The 25,733-nt window shown below is 43.0% G+C and overlaps 1 protein-coding gene across 1 annotated transcript; it reads right to left on the bottom strand.

Moving 5' to 3' along the window:
* Window positions 1-801: 801 nt before the first annotated feature.
* On the bottom strand, window positions 802-25,420 carry CLDN18 (claudin 18). Its single transcript, XM_084842008.1, has 5 exons — window positions 25,179-25,420; window positions 12,305-12,469; window positions 9,449-9,560; window positions 7,376-7,486; window positions 802-5,965 (listed from the first exon to the last, which is right to left on the bottom strand). Exons 1-5 carry the CDS (start codon window positions 25,396-25,398, stop codon window positions 5,824-5,826), a joined length of 750 nt encoding a protein of 249 aa, XP_084698134.1. The 5' UTR covers window positions 25,399-25,420; the 3' UTR covers window positions 802-5,823.
* Window positions 25,421-25,733: the final 313 nt, after the last annotated feature.

The raw sequence follows: 25,733 nt of genomic DNA, 5'->3' as shown, positions 1-25,733 counted from the left end.
GGAAGGTGTCTGGGCCTCACCAGCTGAGAGCCCAGTTTAAGGGGCAAAACAGACATTACGTGATATGTGTGTCTAGCAGCTATGCCTTGCTTTCATTTTTACTCTAGAGTAGGGACAGGGGTCCTGAATCAGATATTAAAAGTCCCCCCACCTGCCATATTAGGGTCCTGATCCAGATCAGGATCCCTGTACTTACTCTAGAGTAAAAATGGGGGGGAAATGTTGCTAGACACACATTTAAAGTAATGTCAGTTTTCGCTGTCAGACACCCAGCAACCTACAGTTCAGTGCTCCTGAAGTGGGAAGAAAAAGGCACAAGTATTAGTTCCTGCCTGGAAGTTATATTTTAGAGATATTCCTCTGTGTCACGATGAAGCAGGGGTTCTTAAGTGTTAAGAAGTCAAGCCTAAAACTGTTTCAGTCTCCTCAGGTAAACTAAGGAACAGTAGAGGCTTGAAAATCACATTTCTACTTTCTACTATTGTCATCACATTTGTCTTCTTTTGTGTGAGATGAGATCAAGGACACTTGGTTTGTTGGCTGATATTTTCAGGTGTGTTTGTATGAGCAATAGGTGCCAATATTTTGAGTGCCATTCTCTGCACTGCATAAAGAATTGTACAGTAGGAAAAGGATGTGCTTTAATGAAAGACATGAAGAACAAAACCCCAGATTCTTTCTTTTGTTCTGGATTAGAAACTGGAATTACTTTAAAAGAGTCATAATGCACTATTGCAGAGAAATCAGAGATGACTGCTGACTAAACCTAGGTTATAGACCAGCAACAACAAGAATAACAAGTCTTAAAGTAATTTACTTTAATAAGCAAGAACTCAATATTACAAGCATGCATAACAGGCATACACAATCAAAATTTCAGCTTTGTGGAAAGCTAGTCAATTAAGTTAATAAAAACACAACAGTAAAAAAAAATACATGCATAAGGTCTTAAGAACTATGTAACTAGCCAGATGAATAAAACTAAATGCCAAATCTTATCAGCATAGACCCTTCTGACATATATTAGTATTGCTGGGCTAAAAGAGCATTAAATGACTATCGCACATATTGGTTGTGTTCTAGGAATGGGGGAGAAATACATTCAGTTCACATTTTAATGCAAACTTCAGACTTTCAAACCAATATGCAAACCAAAACTTAATTATCCTTCAAATTCACACATCTCTGAATTTTGCAAAGGAGTTTGTCAAAAAATGAATAGAAAATTGCATATGTTAGGGAAACATTCACAAATGCATATATTAGTGAAAATAATGTTCAAAATGCATTATATTAGGAAACGTGCTTGCAAAAATGTGTATATTAGGCAAAATTGCATTAAAATGCATGTATTAGAAGAAATGTACATAAAATTCATACAAATTTCCATGCATTTTTAAAAAATTCTCAGTGTTCAGGATGAGCTGAATTTAAGATTGGACAAATTCTCAGAGTTTGGGATGGGCTAACTTTGATTAGAAAAATTAGAAACTGAGCAAAATGGAAATTGACAGATTTGTCTATTCTTCCTGTGTTCATACATAATGCTTAGCCTCGGTTTAGTGCTACATGAATGAGCTGGAATGAGTTCAAGCAAAGCATCAGGGTCACATGCTGCCCTCCCCACTCCTCCTGCATGACTGGGAGAAGAACTTTGCCAGTGTTTATTTTCACTTTCCCGTCATCTCAGCTTGTCCTATCGCACAAACCAAATACTGTGGCTTATCACAACCTCTGTTTAGTTAAACAAGCAACTTCATAACCCATAGTCTGAAGTTGTCTTGCATGGGAACTGAACAGAGGTTGCGATAAACATGATCTCCGGTTCATACAACACAAGAAGCCAAGATTATGGGAAGATATGGCCACGTTCTTCTCCCAGCTGCACAGGAGGGGAGAATGTGAGCCTAAGTCTTGTCCCAGGTTCATTCCAGCTCATGTATGTAGTGCTAAATCATGGTTTACTGTTACCTAAACATTATATGTTTAATGACAGTTATTCAGACATGCGCCTGTCTTCTGCTATAGTAACATGGCTTGTATTTGGTACCCCCATGGGGTATGGAAGACAGTCTACTCTCTTCCCTTCAATCCAGTGTTTCAACACAGCTGCTGGCAGTAGCTCCCTTTCCTCCCTTGATGTACCACCTCTGGGGTCATCAAGATTTCACAGCCCTTGTTCTGTCTTGACTTATGTAATGAAGGCCAAGGTGGAAGCACACCTGATTTGCAGATGTCACTCAAACAGCAACTTTACCAGGGGTCCTGTGTCACGCCGAAAGTCCATTCCATGGATTCATATACCCTTGTCCACTTCTGTCATCAGACCATCCAAAATCAGTATACAGGAATAGATATTGGGCATTCAAAATTCTAATGTCTTAATGGAAAACATTGTGAAGACTAATGCATATTGTTAAAACTATCCAAGTCACACACAAAATTACCTGTTTTAATTTGCCTCAGAACAAAGCAGGGAGAGCAGTTAATGATGTGAAAGTTGACCTTGAGTGTTACAGGCAATGGAAAGCAAAATAACAGCCTAAATATCTAACAAAACAACAACAATTACTCCTTTATCCTCCAAATCCAAATCACTGTGGCTGAAATCCTATGCACGCTTACCCTGGGAATAAGCCTTGTTTGAACAGAATGGGCTTTGGCTTTGAGTAGACCTGCATAAGAGTGCGCTGGGAATGTCCTTCCCTCATGGAGGTCCCCCAAGAAGTCCTTTTAGTGTTGAATAGTTATCCCACAAATAACTTCAACTGAATAAGATTTGTTCTTTTTCAATATTTATTGTTTATGTAGAATACAAATCCCAACATTTATTAAGGCAGGTTTTCTTTTCTCTAACCCTGGCATTAATGAATGACACCAGGATATTATCATACCCTTTCTTTGACAAGATTCTGCTCTTTTCAAATGCATTCCCCAACTCAGCACCCTCCAGATGTGTTGGAATACAATTCCCATCATTCATAGCGAACAATGGTCATGGGTTGGGGAAGGCTGGGCTAGAGGAACCTCCTGACAAAAGGTTCTGTCTGCTCACTCACTCCCTGCACTAATTGTGCACAGTTTACTGTTTCCATGGCTTACAGGGCCAAAACTGACATCCCTTTAAATACCTATCTAGCAGCTACTTCCTTTTTTCCTTCATTTTTACTCCAGAGTAGGTGCAGGGCCCCTGATCCACATAGTGACCCTAGCATGGGGGTAGGGTAGCTTTTAAGATCCAGGTCAGGGCCCCTGCACCTACTCTAGAGTGAAAATAAGCTATAACTGCTAGCTACAGATTTAAAGTAATGTCTGTTTTGGCCCAGGGTGTGAGCTCCTGTCCTCTAAAGTTCCACATTTCAGTAGGCAAGATGGATGAAGTTGGGGGGAAGAATAGAAGGAGCAAGTGAACTTTGACAGCACTGTGACAGGATTTGATGAGTGGAGCAGGGGAAGAGCTTTATCGGTGACATCTTTTAATCTTAAAACAAAAGGTGAGGATTGAAATGCCAATAGTTTCAGTTCAAGGATTTGATGTTCAAATCTATGTGGACGGAAACATCATGAGGCTGCCCCACTGTCAATTGAGGCAGTTTTACATCTCATGCACCTTGACATTGTAGCCTGGAATATATCTTCTACTTGATTCTAAATTAGAATGCCCTGTGATATCATTAAGGATGACATCTGTATGAGCAGCAGTGTACAACCCCCCAAATATGCAGCATTTTGCTAAGCATTCCGATAAGCATCAGAATGGTTTCCAGACTTGATCAGAAGAAATAAAATAATTTTGGTATTTCTGGTAGGTATCAAATAACCTAAGGCTATGAGCTTAAGCATGCTTCCTTGGAGCTACATTCCATTGATCTCAGTGCATATGTTTTAGAACTGGGATGCCAGTCATTGAAATTAATGCCAGGGTGACTCAGCATCGTACTACACTATAAGCTAATAAAAAGCATCTAGGCATTTTTAACATTTGATTGTGGGATTTGAAGGGCCAGACCTTTTAGCTTCCTGAGGCAAAGATGATGCCCCTGTCATTCCAGTAGAACTGGCAACTGAATCTTACTTTAATACTGATGACAGGAGAGCATTCTCAACCACATCTGAGGGCAGAAAGCTAGCTTAGGGGGTGCTGGGCAGGCTCCGTGGCACACAGCCCCACCCTCCTACACTTCACTACTGCTTCACACCCTCCAGTCCAATGCCTGAAGCGGCCTACTCATTCTGCCTAATGCTAGGGCCACCCTAGGAGTTTGTCTCTCTCTAGTGGACTTAAAGAAAAGCAAGCGAGATTTGCTTTTGTTTTTAAACCAACTGTTCGCAAAACCACAGACTTTTGATTCTTTGTGCTTGATCATCATTGATGCAAGGGTTGGTTTAGAAAAGCAAAACTAAACAATAATGAGGACCCCAGTGTTCTTATGCTTAAAGAATATTTAGGGCACAATCCATGGCTGGCTGGGAGATGCTGGGAGTTGTAGGACTTTTTTCTATCTAAGCATGCATAGGATTGTGCCCTTAGTTACTTACTTACTACAACCACTGCTGCTACTTCTAATTAATACACGTATATGGTGCCAACAATGCACTATGTAGTGCTGAGCCAAAACAGGGTGATCCTTTTCATAAAACCTTTCACCCCACATGATAAAAGCTCCCATTTTGGCGTATGGGGATGGGGCACAAACTGACCTGATGAGTGAGAGGCAGTTGGTATTCATCAGGGGACAAGATTTGGCCTAGGATTTTCCAGTGCTGATCCCTATCATAAGGCATCCTGTACAGGAAAAGGAAGGCCTAAGATGGGGGAGACCAAATGTGGTCTCAGTGGAATCTCAAAACACATGATAAGATGCCATTGTTGCAAGGCTCTTTTGCCAGCACAAGTGTTCGGGATTGAAGTGTAAGACTGGCAATAGATTCTGTTTCATGACAGGCTAAATGTTCCATGTGAGAAAGTATATTAAAAAAAAAAGTAAATTCCTTCCCCAGCTTAATACCCTTCGGGTGTTTTGTGCTACAAACCCTAACTGATGGGAGTTGTAGTCCAAAACAACTGGAGGACATCATGTTAGGGGAGGCTGCTTTAAGCAAACATTGGAATATTTGGCATGTTCCTATTATAAACAAATATTTTCTGTAAGAGTCCATACGTGCTTTTTTTGAGGGGTGGGATTGAGAGAAGATAATTTAATGAAATGGGAAGAAAGGAAACTGTACATTTGTTTCCTCTGAAATTCAGTAAAAAAGTGATGGTTATTTCAGAAATCCATCTTACATTAGCTTTACGTCTGAAGTTTTGCATGTTTTTAAATTTGGATTTGGCATCTGACAGCACAATCCTATACATGTCTAGTCATATTTAAGCCCAATTGAGTTCAATGGGACTTACTTTCAGGAAAGTGGGTATAGAATTGCAGCCCGAGTACCCTTAGGTGAACACAACACTGTACCTCGCAATAATATTCTGGTTTTGAATATCTGCTTACATCTATTAAAAGAAACAGTCAATAGTAAATTGGTAAGATGGTGCTTTAGCTGTCTTCAGTTCTCTTTAAAATCAGAAGCAATTCTCTTATGATGAATGCAGCAGGGAAAAAAAAAAAACACCGTTCTTTGGAGCTCATTATGATGTCAGGAGGATCTATTCACAGTCACATTAAGAGAACTGCTGGGGAAGAGTTCCTCAGCATCACTAGGCCAAAGTAAGGGAACAGACATGAGAAAGGCCTCTAGTTAGTACTTTTCTTGCTTTGGTCTAGAACTAGAGGTTTAGTAGGGCTAGGGTAGGACTACATCCTGAAGGATTTATCTCTATACATAGTCATATTTTGAAGGATAGGAGCGTCTCCCTTCATCACTTTTGGCAGTGGTATTATCAATTACTGGGATCTTCTTGGTTTCGTATCCCATTCCAGACTTATATCCAGCAGACTTGTAGGACACAGCTTTGTAACTGAAACAAAAATAAAACAGGATGTCACTTAGTGGAACTAAGATAACTGACTACTCATGAGTAGCTGCATCATCATCATCATCATCATTATTTTGCCATGTAGTAAATGTAATACAATTAGCGAATGTGTAATATCCATTTTCTATTTCACTAGAGTAACATTTATGGCTGCTTCAACCATGGCGGAAATACCATTTCTGATATGTTTAGTGGTGTTCATGTCACGTATGCATGTGTGCACTTCTGGGATCAGGGGCTAGTGGCAGTACCCAGTATCCTTGGACAGCTGCCAGAGCCCAAGCAACTCCAGTAGAGCCCACTAGTGCTGTAGTTTAGCCCACACACTCCCTTCACCACAGACACGTGGTAGCAACAGAAGCAACTAGGAAGCCATCTGCCATTTTGATTTTCTCACATTGTCCAAGACTGCCCAACAGCATCACCCCAGAGCATTGCGGGGAAATTAAAATGGCAGGTGGCATCTCAGATTCAGCTGCTGCTGCCAGTTATGCCTACAGCCATGCAAGCAAGTAGGTGACTGGGAATGTAGCTGGGTGAACCAATGAGTGGGAAAGGCACTGGTGGAAGCACCACCCCAGGATATTTTGCCAGTGTCCCCTGCTAACTTGCAGTCGGCCCTATCTAAAACATTTATTGGTAGGATATTTGCAGCCTGATCCTATGCATGTTTATGGTGAAGTAAGTCCCACTGAGTTAATTCAGCAACTACCAGAAAGGTGGGGGTGAGGCTGATACCTTAAAACAAGACATCATCACTCAAAAGCTGATTTTCAGTGATGTGTTCCTGGAAAACATTTAGAAATAGGCATTTTAGGCATGTATTCGTATGCATAGCAGGAAGCAACATACATGCCAAAAGTTGTAGGTGTCCGCATGAGAGATGTCCATTTGATCACTCAAGAACAAAACCTGTTATCTGCATGCTACACTGTATTAACATTTGAATGACTTATTGGTCACTCAGTATTCTTCAGATGTTTCTCTCATGAGGAATCCTTGGCTTGCAGACAGTTTGAACTTCCAGCTGGGAAAATAATCATCCATTTGTGTAACAAGTTCAACCAATAGATACAGCTCAACTTTCACTGTGAAAAATGGCTGTTTGGCCATTTGGGCTTTACTAGGTATTTAACAAAATGATCCAGCTAGGAGGAAGTAATAATATAATGTGACCAATCGTTACAAAGCAAAACAGCATGCTATGGCTTTTGCCAGGCCTGTCATCTTGTTTCTCTCTTGGTTTCCCCCTTTCCCTGACTTTAGCTGCTGCTCATATGATTGTGTTTTACCCATTTAGCTTCCCTTTCTACTTCAGGCAGCCCATGATAGAGAAGCATACGTGGCATAACTTAATGGCAGTCGAAGAAAAGTGATAGCGTAGGCACTCACTGGGTCTCTTCTGGTACCAGTCCTCTGCAGGCAATGCACATCATAATGCCTCCAATGAAGGCAAAGCCACCGGCAACCCATCCCACAAATAGAGCAGCCCCAAATGTATATCTGCAAAATAAAGAGTGGCAGTACTTAGTTTACTCAAGTCAATGGATTGGATCCAGACTATGATAGCCCCATTTTAGTCCCATTGAAATCAGTTGGACTTAGGTTAGTCATGACTAACTAGTCACATTGATTTCAATGGCACCAAAACATAATTAATTTAGCCTGAATCAAATCCAGTATGCTTAAATTCTGCTTCCTTGAGAGGGCATTTAAAATATAGTTGTATACATCAAGTATCACTCATACCAGATAAATCTATGCACATTGAATTCAGTGGGTGTAAATCAGCTTAGATGCAGCTCCTCTGCTTTAAATGGTTCATGGATCCACCTTTCTTGACTACAGGTTCTTCTTATCCTAGTAGGTATTGCAGTGTTGTATTATGCTTATCTACTTGGGTATATGCTTTGGCCCTGAGTATGGCTCAAGAGAAGATTGAAACAGTTCAGCCCTGTGGGCCAGTGAGCTGCCACCTACATCCAGACATGGCAGGGATGGGGTGGGGGATAGCCTAATTCATAAGTTTTGATTATTTAAATCATAGGTGGGCAACTTGTGGTCCTTCATATATTTTGCCTTACAACTCCCATCAGCCGGGGGAACAAGTGATCTTCGAAACTGCCAGGATTCGCTGAACATCGTCTCATCGCTCAACTCATGCCCAGTTCTGTTCATGTTTGCAATCACTGCTTACTCTGTGCAAATGGGAAACGTGCGCAAATTGAGCAGCGATTGCATGGGAGATTTGCACAAATCTCCCTGTATTTGCGTAAATTTCTTCCATGCACTAAAGTGAAGCTGATTCAGTCTACTGAGCAAATTTACACAAATCGAACTGGGTATCGGGAATGAGATTAATGTGAGCATGTATTCAACAACTGAATTTTCAAATATTTTCAGCGGACATCTGCTTGGGCTTGCGCTTGCACTTGGGGCTTTGAACGGGACATCCCTGCATGTTTTGTGAGCAAAAATGAAATTCTCTCATATCCCTACATCAGCTCTCACAACTGACTATGCTGGCTAGGGCTGATGGGACTTGTAGGCCAAAACATGTGGAGGGCCACAAGTTGCCCAGCTCTGATTTCAATTAACGCAAGTAGTTTGTGGGAGGGTTGGCATAAACATCCAAATAGGGTGGTGGGGACATATTGCAGCTCTGGCCTGAAATACAACTCTGCCATCACCCTTCCTCCACACTCTCCATCTTTTGGACTAATCCACTGACAAATGTGCAGCCTTTTTGTGTGCTGTTTCATGTAGCCATGACCTGCTCACACTGCACTCCTCCAGCAGGACCAGCCCTCAGTACTGTAGGAAGGACCATAGCTCAGTAGTAGAGTGCATTTTGGGTGGATCAGGTAGCTGGGGATGAGAAAGATGCTTGCCCAAGACCCCGGAGAGCCACTGCCAAGCTGAGTAGACAATACTGGGCTAGAGGGACAAACAGTCTGACCTGGTATAAGGCAGTTTGCATTGGCATGTATACATTGGATATCAATGATCCAATGAATGGGTGCAATGAAAGAATAATCTCACTCATAAAACTAATCTACACTCCAAAGTATGCCAGTTTCATTTCAGTTTAACAATCAGGAATCAAAGAATGCTGGGAAATGTAGTTTGGTGAAGGTGCTGACAATTGTGCTAACAGTCCCTAGTCCAGCCTTCCTCAATCTGGTGAGCTCCAGATGTTTTGGACTACAATCCCCATTCCTGACCATTGGCCATGGTAACTAAGGCTGAGTTGACATCTACAGTATATGGAGGGCACCAGGTTGGGGAAGGCTGTCCTAGCCCCTCTCACAGAACGATGATTCTCAGAGTTCCCTGAGGGGAGAGGAGTGACTATTCAGTGTCTAATGCTCTAGTGCGGATATGGTCTCTCATCATGTCTGGCCTGGTTATGATTAAAGCACACCATTTTGCCTCTAAGCACTGGATATAATGACCTGGAATTACCTTGTCTGGAGTGTTTGCATCATTCCTGGTTGATACATGCTAGCTGTTGACATCCAGAAGTTTGTGACAAGCATGTTGGCAAAAACAGATACCCCACAGATAGCGCACAGACCTGTCAGAGAGAAGGCAGCATTACCCACTGCCACAATGGGATTCCACTCTGTCAAGACCAGGTTTGTTTGTCTTTACTTACTAAGCAGGCAGAAAGAGGACAATATCATCATCACCCAACTGTATGATTGCTGCCGCCTTTCACCTCAGTTGTCCATTTACACCAGGTTAAATACATAAGCGATGTTACATAGGTGGTAATGGCACATGGCATCATTTCACCATGTTATGTTGGTTTTATTAAGATGTTCATGCAGGATAAGGCTATTGACGGCTACCAGTCGTGATTACTATACATATAGTACCTCCAGGATCAGAGTTAGGGCTCCTTCACACAGAGCTTTTATCCTGCTATTGAGATTGCTCACTCACGGAAGTTTGCAGGTCCTTTTCCTGATGTCATTAACCTGCAGGGCACATCCAGAGGTATTTCCTGGTTATTCCGTCTCAAAGAGATCCGGAACTAATTAACCGTTGTTTTTTTTAAACTCGGAATGTAATGCGATTAAAACAGCCACTAGATAGCACTGTTTCATTGTGGTCTATGGAACACTGAAAATTAAAAGCTTCCCCTCTCAGCAATCATGTGGTCGTTGTCCGGGAGCCCATGATAAATGCGAAAGGCTCCAGAAAGGGAGGACTGCGGGAGTTTTCTTTAGTGTAAAGGCAGCCATAGTATGCTTCTGAATACCAGTTGCTGGTAAACATCAGTAGGAGGGTGCTATTGCCTTCATGTGCTGCATATGGGCTTCTCAAGAGGCATCTGGTTGGCCACCATAAGAAACAGGATGCTTTGGTTTGATCCAACACAGGCCTTTGGTCTGATCCAACAGGGCTCTTCTTAGGTTGTTTATTTGGAAAGTTGTCAGTTAAAAATCCAAATAATGTCCTAACTCTATATTCTACTGTGTATGTTAAAACATAGGTTCAGCTGCAAGGGTCCTTGAATCAATATTCATATACTTTGGCACCAAAGCAACCAAATACCCAGGTTTCGTTTTTGGTTTTTTTGTACTAATAAAGTTCAGGAGAGTTCCAATTTGTGGCAGAACCATACCGTGTTGGAGTAAACTCTCTTTTATACTCTCTAGGAACAGTGCTAAAATCAGCCAGGTGCTTTGCTCTTCAGAGAGATTAATATGTGTGAGATAGATGGATTTTTACTACACCAGCCATGGCAATAAGACCATACAGTATGTACAAAACAGAATACATCAAATGAAAGCAGTCTTCACATAGGTGATACATGGCACTGTATGAAACATGGGTGAGCAACCTTTTTGCCTCCAAGGGCTGCACGTGGTGGTGGGGGGGTGGATTGTGAGCTGCATAACAGTGAGTATGACTAGAGGCAACAGTGGGTGGAGCCTGGGCTGGTGGTAAGTGTGACCAGGGCTGGTGTCCCACTGGCCAGGCCTGGTGTCCCAGCTGTTTCGCAGGTTGTGGGGAGCACTATTTTCAAGGGGAGAATGGTGTATGGAGATTACCTTCCCAGCATGCCATCCTTCCCATCACAATTATGCTTTCACCAGCCTGCCAAAGATGTGTGATTTACATGGTGTGATTTACATAGGGAGGATATCATGCAGGAAGGGTTATTCCTGCCAGACAGCTGAGCAATGGGCTTGTGGGGGGCATTTCATAGAGGCCTGGGCAGGCTACACTGAAGGTCTCCAAGGGCCACATTCCATCAGGTTGCCTACATGTGGTATAAAATACATTACACATCCAAAAAAGCCCCAAAATATTCTAGAAACAGGAAACTGAGATGAAGATAAAAACTGTATTTAGACATTTTAACATGTTATGTTGAATGCACAGTGTGTGTGTATATGTGTATGAGTGTGTGTGTGTGTGTGTGTGTGTTTGTGGTGGAGCCTATGCATGTAGAGTTCTATGCACAGAGATTTTGTGCAGCCATTTAACTGAACTTCTGGAGGTCATAAGTGGGAAAAGTGTGTGTAACTCTGCTTCCCCAATCTGAACATTCGACATAATGGGTTGGATCCAGACTTAGATTGCAATCCTATGCATGTTCAGAAAGATAAAAGTCCTACAACTCCCAGCATTCCCAGCCAGCATTAATTTTAATGGGTCTACTCTAAGCATAGCTTAGTTCAAATCCAACCCAATGTGTGAAAAGGGCTCTTACACAAACCATTTTCCCTGTGAGGGTAGCTGCTGCCACTCTTCCTCTGCAAATTTCACTTCATTTTTGCCTAATCCTGACTGCTGCCAGGACAAATCAATGATAACTACCCTAATAACTATGGGGGCTTTATTGCTCACCAAACAAACAGTGGCATGAGGTCAGGGATAACCACTAGGATGCTCCAGAATTGGGTTTAGCAATTTCTCCCTAAATGTATTCATAAAGAGATGGAAACAAACTAATGAATGAATGAATAAAGTGAGAAATCTTCCATGACTCCTCAGCTATGAGTACAAGAGCATGGCTCACAACTGATGTTTTGACACTGTCCCCTATAAGACATCCAAGGCCACTGTCTGAAAGATTAACACAGTAAATGTCTTCCTGTGGTGAGTGTAAGCCAGCTGGGCTAGAAAGTTTTATGGCTGGGGGAATCTTTATGAAATTTTAGCCACAGATTTTGTGAGAGTGTTTATTCATCTGTCTTTATTAGTCATTTGCTGTAAGTTTGTTAAATGCTGTCAGCCTCTTAATTCCAATTGTCTCTTACAGAACAGATGGCGCCATGGGGGCCAAGAGGAATGGTAACTCACCAGCTACAATATTCATGATTCCAGCGGTCAGACTCATGTTTGCCTTCGCAGAGTCCTCCATGCTGCCGATCCGTAAACACTTCAGGGAAAAAAGAGCCACCAGGAGGCCAAAAGCACCCAGCACAATGCCCACAATCATCAGAGCTCTCACAGCCTGGAACATTGCTGTAAAATACACGGAGGGGGGGGGGAACACCCATTAAACTAGTAGTAAAGGAACATTGCTCACAACTCTTGAATCAACAGTGACTTCTTAAGAAAGAGACATGGTCCAAAGACACAACTGACTGGCGGTAGATTCACAGCAGACAGGAATTTCTTCACAAAAAGGCATAATAAGCATATCACAAGATGTGGTGACAGATGATAGATTAAATGGTTTTAAATGGGGATTATTGTAGACAAACTCAGGGGGGAAGAATATCAGTATTTGCTATGATGGCTATAGACATAGAATCATAGGATTGGAAGGGGCCCACAAGACCATCGAGTCCAACCCCCTGCTCAATGCAGGAAGCCTGATTCCCAGGCGGTCTCCCATCCAAGTACTAACCAGGGCTGATGCTGTTTAGCTTCCAAAATCAGACGAGATCAGGCGCATCCAGCCCTTTGCTCTGGTTCCTTCCTTTGCTCTTTCGAAAGACAGAGTCTACCTTGGTGTTGCCAATAGCACTGGTGAACATAAACTCCCCAGTGCTTTCCATCTCTTAAAAATATTGATGTCACTTATTTGCAAGCGGAGATGTAAGAGAAGATTGTTTTTGTTTTTAACATGAATTTGCACCATTCACATCCCTAAATGCGAACTGGAGCAGTTTTCAGAGAAAGCTCGCACCTTCCTGAGCTAGCATTCACATTAGCAAAATGTGTACTTTAGATAAATGTGCACTTTAAAATGCATATCCCCCCCATATGATTTTCATGCTTTAGTCTAGGTGGGAAGAGCACATTTGGGTGTGCACTTCCAATAAATGTGTACCAAAATGCACACTTGTCCCATGTAAACGAAAAGAGAAACGGATCACAATCGAAAACAGGAGCAAGGTGATGCAAGCTTCAAGGTGTTTGGACAATCTTGGCAAGCTCAAATGTCACTGATTCCCCCAGCCCTATTTACAAGGTATCAGAAACACCGGATGGAAGCAATGCATCAATCCTTGCCAAGAATTCAAACTTCGGAGAGTTACGGTTAAAATATGCCAAGGGCAAGAAAGAAATGAAATGAGTTTTTTAAGATGTTCCAGGTCCACTTCCGAAGGCAAAACAATCAAAACCACAAGTAGATAATATTGGCCGCAAGGGTCCAGGCATGTTGCACTAGCGCAATTGTGCGCTTTCCGATGTTGCAGGAGTTCAGTAAGAACACTTTTGAGGTTGCATTGTTCCTGTAGCAACATACACCTGGCTGGAACAGACCAAAGTCCATCTAGTGTAGCATCTTTTTTCCCACTGTGGCCAACTACATGCTTCCAAGAAACTCAGATGTCAGGGTGGAAACTGAGCGCAGAGAGCCCCAGAGCAGTTCTGATTCTGAGGAGGAACAGCCATCCGTGGGAGTGGAGTCAGCTCATCCCTTACAGGCTCAGCACCTGGCAGAGATTCCTCCTGCTGGCATTCCAGAGATAGATAGTGACCCGGGTAGTGAGGGAGTGCGGGAGGGGGGCTTCTTAGATGCTCGACGCAGATGCAAAGAGCGACGAGCGATGGAGGGCGCGGAAAGGAGGCATAGCGCCTGTTTGGCGCTCAAGCAACAGCTGCCTCCCATGGACCCAAGGGAAAGAGGAAGGATCTCTCCCTAGCTCATAAGTTCTGAGTCTTCAAGTGACTCTCTTTCAAACGGGGATCAACTGCCTGCCTGAAGCGAAGTCCATGCTGCCGTTTCTTTGCTTTAGCTGCTGGTGATTAGCATCTGAAAGAGTCATTAAGCTGTAATGGAATTAAAGCTTTGAAAAGAATTCCCTTTTGTCTGTGTCTTGAGTTGGCTATTGGAATCTACTGAGAGAGGCCGGTTCCTGACATCAGGCATGGTGTGAAGGTCAATATTGCTTCCAAGCAAGTGGTGTTCAGTAGATTACTGCCTCTGAATATGGAGGCTCAGCTTGCAACAATGCTATCATAAAAATTTATGGGTGTTCTTCATCCCTATTTTATCACAGGGAATATCCAATGAGATTGCATGACAACTGATGCCACTATATTCCATACTGCAAGGACAGCAGCACTATTTGAGGAAAGCAACCTCTCCTTCAGGTACAAACTATTGTGCTTCAGTTGCAGAGATATTATTCTTTTATTCTTTGTGGGGAAAGAACTACTGTTCACTTGATATTGCACATGTTTGCATGAATAATATCCCAGATTCAGACCCTAGCATCTCCGGTTGAGAGGATCCCAGAAGCAAGGCTTGAAAAGACCCACAGCTCCCTGAAATCCTTCAGAACTGCTGCCTTTCAGAGTAAATAGCACTTGGATACATGGAGCAATAGTCGGACACGATGTAAGGCAGCTTTGTTTTTTGTTTATTATTGCATGCATATCCCACCTTTCTTCCACTGTGGAATTCAAGGTGGCTGCATGTGGTTCCCAGGTGGTCTCCCCTCCAAGCACTGACCAGACCCAGACCTGCTTAGCTTCAGCAAGGTGGCTGCCTCATGAATTCCAAGAGAATTCCATTTATCCCTACAAATGCTGCCCCTACAAATCCCTACAAATCTCTATGAAATCTTCATGTTCAGAGCAGTATGCCAGTGAATATCAGTTGCTGGAAAGCAAGAGCAGGAGAGAGTTATTGGCCTGATTTGCACATAATGCTAAGCCATGGTGAGGTTTGTTGAAATCTGGCTTGTCCTTGTATCTGAACACATCCCTACAAACAAACCATGGTTTGTTAACCCGTTATAAATCGCAAATTGAAGCCATGGTTTGTTTTTGGCTTGCAGAGTCTGACTTGTTTAAACCATGGCTTGTTGTGATGTCTGAACCCAGAACCATGGTTTATCCTTGGCTTGTTTGCACTGCTGTCCACCTTAAAACAGAGGTACCCAAGCAAGAGCACCCTGAAAATGAAACTGCTCTGAAGGCTGGGAAAATGGGCAGGAGAGAAACAAACCAGAAATAGGGAAAACAATCCATGGTTTGTTTGTTTGTTTGTTTGTCTGCAAGACAATTCATGGTTAAAGCAACAAACCATGATTAACATAAACCATGGCTTAACATTATGTGCAAACACAGACATAGTCTTCATGTCCTACTTGTGAGCTTCCTTGAAGTATCCGCTGGCCACTTTTGTTGGCAACAGGATGCTAGATGAGACCAAATTGTGTTCTTATCTTAATTCCCCAACCAGCTACGTTACGCTAGCTGGGGATGGTGAGAGTTGAAGTCCAACACATCTGGAGGGCACCAGGTTGGGGAAGACTGATCTACATCATCATCAACATCAACATGATTATTACCATAATGCACTGCAAATGTGATTATATCAGAGCAGAAGGGACATGCTGTAACCCTCTAGAAACACTGTGGATTCTGGTAAACCAACTTCCCAAAATGTGGCCTTTGATCTATCTGTGCAGTACCTCCAAATCAATTGCAAGTTCTCCTTTAGGTAGAATTTGGCAGCAACCCTATCCCAATGGCACACTTTATTAGCTAGGGTGAAGCTACTAGATTTGATCTTTCAGAAGAACCAATGGTAGAGCTCCCCAAACTCTTGAGAGATTTCTGGCCTTGGTGTTAGCGGTGGTTGACCTGGACATACGTTATTGTTAGGGACTCATTGCCATTCCCATATTATTATTCTTGCACCTATTTTTCAACAAGACACAGAATTGACCTGCAAGGACACTCCCTTAGGAATCACCATGAAAAAAACATGGGCTGAGTGTCATAGGGATCGGGGGGGGGGGGCACAAGCCCATCTAACAAATGGGTTACTACCTTCCATAGGCTATATGATTCATTCTAGTCATAAGGTGTGATTTTATTAGTCAATGCATGATAACAAATGTTAACAATCCAGACATTTTCAAATCCCCATTCATCAACACAGGTGTGATCGAAGAGTTCCTGGAAGAGTGCTATCAGCACAAAAGGGTAGTCACTGTATGTGCTATGTACAAAACAGAAGGAAGCAAACAGAAGGTAATGTATGATCTGGTGATGCATTGCGTTCCACTTTCAGTTGCCCAATTCAGTGGTTTCTGCTTTATCAAGATCAGAAATAGTAGAATAATGTGGTCTACCGCAAAAGAAGTTCAAATGTTGTAAGTCATTAGGAGAAATGATTATTCCAGACTAATTCTTGAGCCCTTACAAAAAAAGTAGTGTAATCCATTGTATCTTCTCAAGATGTCATTAAATCAGTGTCACTGGGTTGGATTCAAATTCAATTAATTGCACTTAGGTTCCACTGAAATCACTGTGAAAAATGCATCATGACTAATTTCAGTCCCATCAATTCCAATGGGACCTAAGACTAACTAACTCAGTCCGGACTGAGCCCACTATGCTCCATACTCCAAATGTTTACCTGCCTCCTTCTTTCCATACCTGCTAGAAAACTGAGCTAACTTTGGGTTTCAAGAGTCTGAGCACGCATGCAGCATCAACCCTTCACCACAGAGGCTGCTTCAAAACAATATGTAGCACAAGGCATTACGTTGTTGTTAAGGGAAATATGTACAGTTCTCACACATGTGCTTATTTTACCACTTGTAAATGCATTTGCTACCCAACCTTGGCTTCTGTGTAGAGTAAGCAAACAAACCAAACTAATAAATACCACCAAGAGAAGAAAATTACAATACCTTGGTCATATTATCTGAGGTGAAAAATATACCATACTCCAATTTATTATGCAAGGAAAAACTGAAGGGAAAAGATCAATGGGAAGAAGATGAATATCATGGCTAAAGAATTTGAGGGAATGGTTTAGCTGTATTTCTACACAATTATTCTGAGCAGCAGCGTCAAAATAGCTGTAATGAGAGCTAACCTCTGATAGGAGATGGAACCTTAAGAAGAAGTGGCTTCTCAAAGCTGTACACGCAACAAGACAGAAACATGTACAGTCACCACACTTGACTTGATGCTGTAAATGAATGTACATCAGTTTCTTCCCAACCCATGTACACTAGGGATGTCAGAGAATTCCGCCACAGATTCCAGTGAGGTCGGATTCTTTAGAATCTGGCCCCTGGAATCCGTGGCGGAACGGCCTCCCGCCCCTCGCCACTCTGCGGAATCCCCTCAGGACGGAACTTACCTGGGGCAGATGCGGCGGCTCCGGCGGCGGCTCCAGCTGGTCTCCCAGCTGGCCACGGCCGGGCTGCTGCGGCTGCCATTTGCGTTCTTGCAGCCGTGATAGGCTACATAAGTATTTATGTAGCCTATCACGCCAAAGAGCAGGGACGCAAATGGCGGCCGCTACGCCATTTGTGCCCCTGCTCTTTGCCATGATAGGCTACATAAGTATTTACATAGCCTTAGGGATGGTGGAGAATTCCACCAAGGATTTCAGTGAGGCTGAATGCACTGGTATTCATCCCCCCAAAACCCGTGGCGGAACAGCCTCCCACCCCCCGCCACCCCACGGAATCCCCCCCAGGACGAAGCTTACCTGGGGCAGATGTTCCAGCGGCAGCGGCTCCGCTGGCGGCGGCAGCAGCTGGTCCCTCGGCCAGCTGCTGCAGCCTCAAATGGCGGCCGCCGTAGAGGCCGCCATTTGCGTCCTGTCAGGCTGCCGTGATAGGCTACATAAGTATTTATGTAGCCTGTCACGGCAAAGAGCAGGGGCGCAAACGGCAGCCGCTACGCCATTTGCGCCGCTGCTCCTTCCGTGATAGGCTACGTAAGCATTTGTGTAGCTGCCTTTGCCGTGATAGGCTACGTAAGTATTTATGTAGCCTATCACGGCAAAGAGCAGGGGCGCAAACGGCAGCCGCTACACCATTTGCGCCGCTGCTCCTTCCGTGATAGGCTACGTAAGCATTTGTGTAGCTGCCTTTGCCATGATAGGCTACGTAAATACTTACGTAGCCTATCACGGAAACAGCAGCGGCGCAAACGGCATAGCAGCCGCTGTTTGCGCCCCTGCTCTTTGCCGTGATAGGCTGTGTAAATATTTACATAGCCTATCACAGCAGCCTGGCAGGACGCAAATGGTGGCCGCAGCAGCCAACCGTGGCTGGAACTCCAGCTGCGGACGGCCCTGGCCAGTGGCTCTGCGGAGCCGCCGCGGAGCAGAGCCGCCCCAGGGAGGATTCCAGGGGGAGGGACAGAGCGCCTCCCCCCCCCCCCCGCGAATCAAAGCTGCGAAAAGGTAAGTGACTTTCGTACATCCCTTCGTAGCCTATCAAAAGGCAGCCACGCAAATTGAGTAGCAGCCGTCATTTGCATGGCTGCCTTTACTGTGATAGGCTATGTGAATACTTACGTAGCTTAGCACGGCAAAGAGCAGGGGCGCAAATGGCATAGCGGCCACCATTTGTATCCCTGCTCTTTGCCATGATAGACTACGTAATTATTTAAGTAGCCTATCATGGCTGCTTGCAAGGATGCAAATGGCGGCCGCTACGACGCCCACCATTTGCGGCCGCAGCAGCCCGGCTGCGGCTGGAACTCCGGCTGTGGCTGGCCCCGGCCTGCGGCTCCGCAGAGCTGCCATGGAGCGGAGCCGGCCAGGGAGGATTCCGGGGGGAGGGACAGAGCACCACCCCCCTACCGCGGATGCCCCAGCGCGGAGCCAGGTAAGGGATTCAAACATCCCTAATGTACACCCATGTACAGAAAATTTGGCTTCGGCTATTGGGTGGGATAGAAATGAAATAAATACATAAATGAAATAAATAAAAAATAAAATTTCATGTGTGAACTAGTAACCTAACCACAGTATGCACCCACTGAAAAATGTTTACATCAGACAATGGTCTTCATATTTAGCAGCTTCTTATCCATGGCTGTTTTCATGTTACAACCACAGATATCCAGCATTACTGTGGAGACATTGCATGCTCTTGATCCAGAACGTCACCATGTAATATCTCAAAGGCGAGCCTTCTTGGTGGTGGCACCGCCCTCTGGAAAACTGTCCCCTGTGCAGTTTGAGAGGCATAAAATATGGTATATTTCAAATACCTCCTGAAAATGCACTTGTTCACCCAGGCTTTCTCTTCCTTGTTATTTATTTATTACATTTCTATACTGCCGAATAGCTGAAACTATTGCAACTAATTGTATGCTGCTCCATCTTACAATTCCTTGTATTGCTTTGTATTGTTATTGTAGTTGAAATTGTTTTTAATAGCGTATGTAAATGTGATATTGACTATTTATATGTGTACTGCTTAGATATTTTATTATATTAAGCAATATATAAGTATTGTTGTTGTTGTTGTTGTTCAGTCGTTCAGTCGTGTCCGACTCTTCGTGACCCCATGGACCATAGCACGCCAGGCCTTCCTGTCCTGCGCTCTCTCCCGGAGTGTGCTCAAGTTCATATTCATTGCATCCGTGATGCTATCTAGCCATCTCATCCTCTGCCGTCCCCTTCTCCTTTTGCCTTCAGTCTTTCCCAGCATCAGGATCTTTTCCAGGGAGTTTTCTCTTCGCATTAGGTGGCCAAAATATTGGAGCTTCAGCTTCATTATCTGTCCTTCCAATGAGCGGTCAGGGTTGATTTCCTTTAGGATGGACTGATTTGACCTCCTTGCAGTCCAGGGGACTCGTAAGAGTCTTCTCCAGCACCACAGTTCGAAAGCATCAATTCTTCGGCGCTCAGCCTTCCTTATAGTCCAGCTCTCACAGCCATACATTACTACTGGGAAAACCATAGCTTTGATTAGACGGACCTTTGTCGGCAAGGTGATGTCTCTGCTTCTTACTATGCTGTCTAGGTTTGCCATAGCTTTCCTCCCAAGGAGCAAGCGTCTTTTAATTTCATGGCTACAGTCACCGTCTGCGGTGATCTTGGAGCCCAAGAAAGTAAAATCTGTCACTGCTTCCATTTCTTCCCCTTCTATATGCCAGGAAGTGATGGGGCCAGATGCCATGATCTTCGTTTTTTTAATGTTGAGTTTCAAACCAGCTTTTGCACTCTCCTCTTTCACCCTCAACAAGAGGCTCTTGAGATCCTCTTCGCTTTCTGCCATTAGGGTGGTATCGTCTGCATATCGGAGGTTGTTGATAATTCTCCCAGCAATCTTAATTCCAACCTCTGATTCATCCAACCCGGCATTTCTCATGATGTACTCTGCATATAAGTTAAATAAGCAGGGTGACAATATGCAGCCTTGTCATACTCCTTTCCCAATTTTGAACCAATCGGTTGTTCCATGTCTGGTTCTGACTGTTGCTTCTTGACCCTCGTACAGGTTTCTCAGGAGACAGGTAAGGTGGTCTGGTACTCCCATCACTTTCAGAATTTGCCACAGTTTGTTGTGATCCACACAATCAAAGGCTTTAGCGTAGTCAATGAAGCAGAAATAGACGTTTTTCTGGAATTCTCTTGCTTTCTCCATGATGCAGCGAATGTTGGCGATTTGATCTCTAGTTCCTCTGCCTCTTCTAAACCCAGCTTGCCCTTCCTATAAATAAATAATCTTGGATTGACTGGAATAGATTTTTTGAAGAGGTTTAATGAGCAAATATCAATTTCGGGGCCATTTTAAAAAGTGGATGTCTTTGAGAAGGAGCCCACAGGTATATCTGATATGAATATATTATATGCAGAGGTACTGGGTTTTCATCTCTGTTATTTATTCTTTACTATGTAAGCTCTAGCAGGTAGCATAATGGATCACAAAAACAGAATTAAAGAAGAAGAATGTGAGTATGGTAGTGATTTCATAATTATGTCCCTTTCTGATCTTGTAATTCCTTGTCATGAATTAGCAAAGTGGATAAAAATGTATAGCTAATACCTTATTTGAACTTTAAACAAGTGAACATAGTAAAGTTATCTCATGGAGCTTTACTATCTCAAAATACAGGTGAGATATTGCATATTTAAATGCACCCCTACAACAAAAGACTCCTTGCAAATGGAAAGCTAACATTTCATAAGATGACTTCCAGCTGAGCCTTCTCTATAATTTGTTATTACCTTTCTGCGTAGAGAGATTTTGACATGAAAACACAATGAAACATGTGAGGAGACACAGTCCCATGAGAGGTTGCAACCACCCATTTGAATGGATTCTTACAACCAAACAGACCTGAACTTAGCTATATGATTGCAGTTAACAATGCCCTTTAAAAAAAAATGCATCAGCAGGAAGGGCTGATCATTATTGCGATCATAGTGGGCATGGAGGATTTAACTCTTTTGTCTCCTGCTGGGTGCCCCAAGAAAATCCTTCCTCTGAAGATAGTATTTGCATTGGGAGGAAATCTCCCATTGGTACATGCAGTGTTTTACAAAGACCACAATGGTAGAATGGAATAAACAAATGTGCAGTTAAATTATCTGGCAGCTCAACAGTAGCAACACACACACATATAAAGCAAGAGAACAAGCTTCTTGATTAACAATAGAAAAAATGCAATGCCTTAACTGCAAAGAATGGTTTTCATGGGACACAGTATCCAAAGCTGCCACTCTTCTTATGCCATTGTGTAAGCAACCTCTAGAGTGATGCTAATAGTGTATGCTGGCATAGTTGGTATTCCCAGAAAACTCATGATGATCGGCATTGTGCTAGAGGTTACTTACAGTAGTGCTACATCAATGGTGAAAGCGGAGCAGCAGTGTTGGATACTGCCCATAGATAAACAAAAAATATTAACCATCTCAGGTTAAAACCAAACTATTTGTTGTATCTTTACTAGATAAGTGGACTGCTTTAAGTCATATGCCAATCTTCCCCAACCTGCCCCCTCCAGATGTTTTGGACTACAATTCCCATCAGCCCCCACCATTGACCAGGGTGGCTAGGGATGATGAGAGTTGTAGTCCAAAACATCTGGAGGGCATCAGGTTGGGAAAGGCTGCCCAATGCAGGTGAGTACACTGAATGTATATAAGGAATGTGGGTACACTGAATGTGTGTAGGGAAAGGTGGCCCCTGGCTTACATGCATTCAGTGTTCTCTATACACAGAGGCTATGCACATGCAAGCTACATATACGTAGGCTGTGTGGAGACCTTACACTGCATACATGTCAGTTGAGCCATCAATGGCAGGGCCTATATGTGTGCAGTGTAAGATCTGCACACAGACATACACACACACATACACACACACACACACCATTAAGTGTACACACATTGACCTGGTTTGGATGGCCCAACAACTGATGGTTTAAACAAACTATGGGTTGTTGTGAACAAGTGGGAGTGAGCAAGTGTGCTGGTATCCACCTGCTCACACTATGATAAACAACCCAGAGATGCTCCATCCCTGGGTTATTTAGCGTGACATGTAAACCCAGAATTGTGGGTTATTGGGGGAGGAACAACCCAGATTTGGGTTACAAATCTGGGTTATTCTTCCCCCAAGAAAACAAATTGAGTTGTTTTAGCACAGCAGGAGCGGGCAAGTGGTCAGGAACCAGCACACTTGCTCACTTGTTCCTGAACAACCTATGGTTTGTTTAACTGTGGGTTGTTGTGTCATCTAACGTGGCCCACTGAACACCTGCATAGGGCTTTAAAGAACAAACTAACCTCACCAGGTCTCTTATCAAAGACATGAAACTAACAGTTAATAGAAAACAAAAGAAAGTCTTTAGAAAAAAAAGTCTGGAATAATATACACAATTGTGCTCTGGAATAACAGAGCACAATTCGGACTCCCAAATGCTGATGATTGGAGGGAGAGGTTGGGATACCTTATTGGTACCCCTCCATTGGCTTCCATCAGTGGGGACAAGCATCACCGGTGGAGGACCTCTATTGCACTGGAGATCTCAACTGTGGGAAGCTGCCACCAGCTGTTCTCCCTGCAGTAGCAGGCTGAACACCACAAAATGGGGCATTATGTGGGTGGGGCAAAGAGGACTCACCTTTGGAACTGCTGGATCCAAAGCTGCTCCATTCCACCAGACAGAACCGATCTGGGTCTGTCACCTACAACAGCACTCAAGTTTATGTAGCTAATCCCCTCTCCCCTCCACTGATGTTAATAGGAGAAAACTGGAAATACACAGATCTGCCTAGTGAAACTAGTCTACACTCATACAGCTTCTTCCGCCCTGGTTGCTGCAAGCTGGGGATAAAGTCCTAGATCTGATGCTTTGCTCTTCCCCGGTCCACTTAGGATTGCTCTACGCAGCTACAATCCTAGACATGCTTCCCTGGGAATCCATCTCATTAGACTTAATGGCATGCATAGAATTGTGCTGTAAATTGAGAAAAATATCTACACGGGAGATGAAAATATGAAGTATAGAGGCATGCTTTATTAACGACTAGAATGAAAGATTCACATGTTTTGAAACAGTCTGGATGTTATTTCTATAAGTTCACATATTTGCCATCGGTATGTCTTTTTCTGTTTTTGTGTGTAAGTGCGCGTGTGTGTAAGTGTAGCAATTTGGCCATATAAATTCTAGTTATTGCTCCAGCAGCAATTCAGTTTTTAGAATAGATAAAATACTAGAAACACATTGACCAATAGATTTCTGATATCTTCTACGCAAATACATAAACTACACTGTCGGTATTAATGCTATCTCCGAACAGTGTGCTCTGTGGAACCATGTGTATAAAAATCCTGGAAATATGGACGTATTTAGGACCATATTTAGGATCAGAGTGCCAGTGTTCCTTATCAATTTTTTGTGCACCCTCTAACAGTAAACCACTGTTAGTAACAGTCAAGGTATGTATCAGAGAATTGCAACCTAACACTAAACAAGGTCTGATTTATTTATTTAGATGATTAACTCTCCCCAACCCAAGACTTGAAGCAAGCAAGAATGGTTTAAAGCCAATCAAATACAACCAACAGAAAAATATACGGCAAATATATAACCTTATGGATATTATCTCAAATTAGAATCACACCAAACTGGTTTCACCCTAACCACTTAAAACTTGCCCACTTGAAAGCGTGATTGTAAAAATTAGAAATGTGATTTAAATCTTAAATTCAAATTTCCAAATGTGAAATGTGCAGGACTCATTAAATTCGTAAGATATTAGATGTGCCTCATGTAACAGTTTTTTCCAGGTCTACTTATTCCAAAGTCATTTTATAATTGACATATATTTGCAATTTACTTGCATTGCCCCAGGTCATAAACTAGGCCCTTTTTTGATAACATAGATTTGCCCACATCTACTTTCTACCAACCACACACCGTGCCAGTTACACACATCACTTTAACCCTGGAAAATTCCAGTAAAACTTCAGAAATGGTATGAGAAAGGAATGGAATTACATTTTATTCCGTAATATCTTCAAGCCAAGTATTTACCTTCCTTAGAGAAAAAATGCAACCTATCAACTGTCCTGTGGGAAAATATAGTTTCTTTCATTGATGGGTGCACAGCAGCATCTAGGATATGAGATCAAATCAATTCACCACCTAAATAACTAAACAATATACCAAAACATATTGAGTTCATCTTGATTTTGCAGATGAAAATTGATGCAACGAAGGAGTTTGGTTAGTCTCTACACCAGTGTTGACAACTTTCCTTGTAACAATAACTATGTTTGAATTTTGATATCCTCCACCTCACAGTTTTATTTATGACAATTGTATCTACAGTTACAACTACATCTGCCTACTCATTGTAGCCAATATTAGTCTCCATTTATATTAGCAAACTGTTTTAGATACTGTTTCTTGCTAATCTATGAAAATACTTTCCCTTTCATCACATCTCTGGGGTAGCCTTGGCTGCTAGCCCCTTGCCCATCCATACCTGGAAGCCCAAGAATTGTGAAATAAGGCCGGCACTCTGTAAGACCCGAACTCTGAGTGATACAGCTCCTCCAGAGCCCTTGATACTGGTATACAGCTGTCACCGGGTTGTCATATAAGTCCTGGGTACTCCACATGTCCATCCCTGTGGCCACAATACAGCCAGCAAAACCCAGGGCTGAGACACAAAAGCCCATTATTTGGCAAAGTGTTGTGGACATGGTATTTCCTCTGCAACCTGGTCCTGAGATACCACTAGCAAAGCTTAAGGAAACACTGAAGTCCCCTTCACTGTACCAGCAGACTGTGGCAGCCCTTATCAGATGGTTTCCATTAATAGGTTTTGTTTGCTCAACATGTTTTTGCAAGATAACACAGTTTCAGTCCTGTCGGTTAGTGCTGAATGCTTTAGGGTGGTGGGGCTGGAGACTGGAGCTTTTGTCCCTTAGAAGCCCTTGTTGGTCAGATAATCATTGTTGGTCAAGTGAAGGGCAACCTTCTCAGAAAAAGCTACATTGTACAACACAATACATACACACCTCCCTCATACTTAAGT

This window comes from Heloderma suspectum, chromosome 3, assembly GCF_057233095.1.
Source record: "Heloderma suspectum isolate Gila_16-S chromosome 3, 16-S_ref, whole genome shotgun sequence".
Lineage (NCBI taxonomy): Eukaryota > Metazoa > Chordata > Lepidosauria > Squamata > Helodermatidae > Heloderma > Heloderma suspectum.
This window is presented reverse-complemented; position numbering and strand designations above follow the sequence as displayed.

Excerpts from the sequence above, each read along its gene's own strand:
- CLDN18 (XM_084842008.1), bottom strand. The coding sequence starts at position 25,398 with ATGTCCACAACACTTTGCCAAATAATGGGCTTTTGTGTCTCAGCCCTG. Across the intron at positions 12,470-25,178 it reads CACAATTCTTGGGCTTCCAG|CAATGTTCCAGGCTGTGAGA; the intron begins GTATGGATGGGC and ends TGTATTTTACAG. Across the intron at positions 5,966-7,375 it reads CTGGTACCAGAAGAGACCCA|TTACAAAGCTGTGTCCTACA; the intron begins GTGAGTGCCTAC and ends TTTTTGTTTCAG.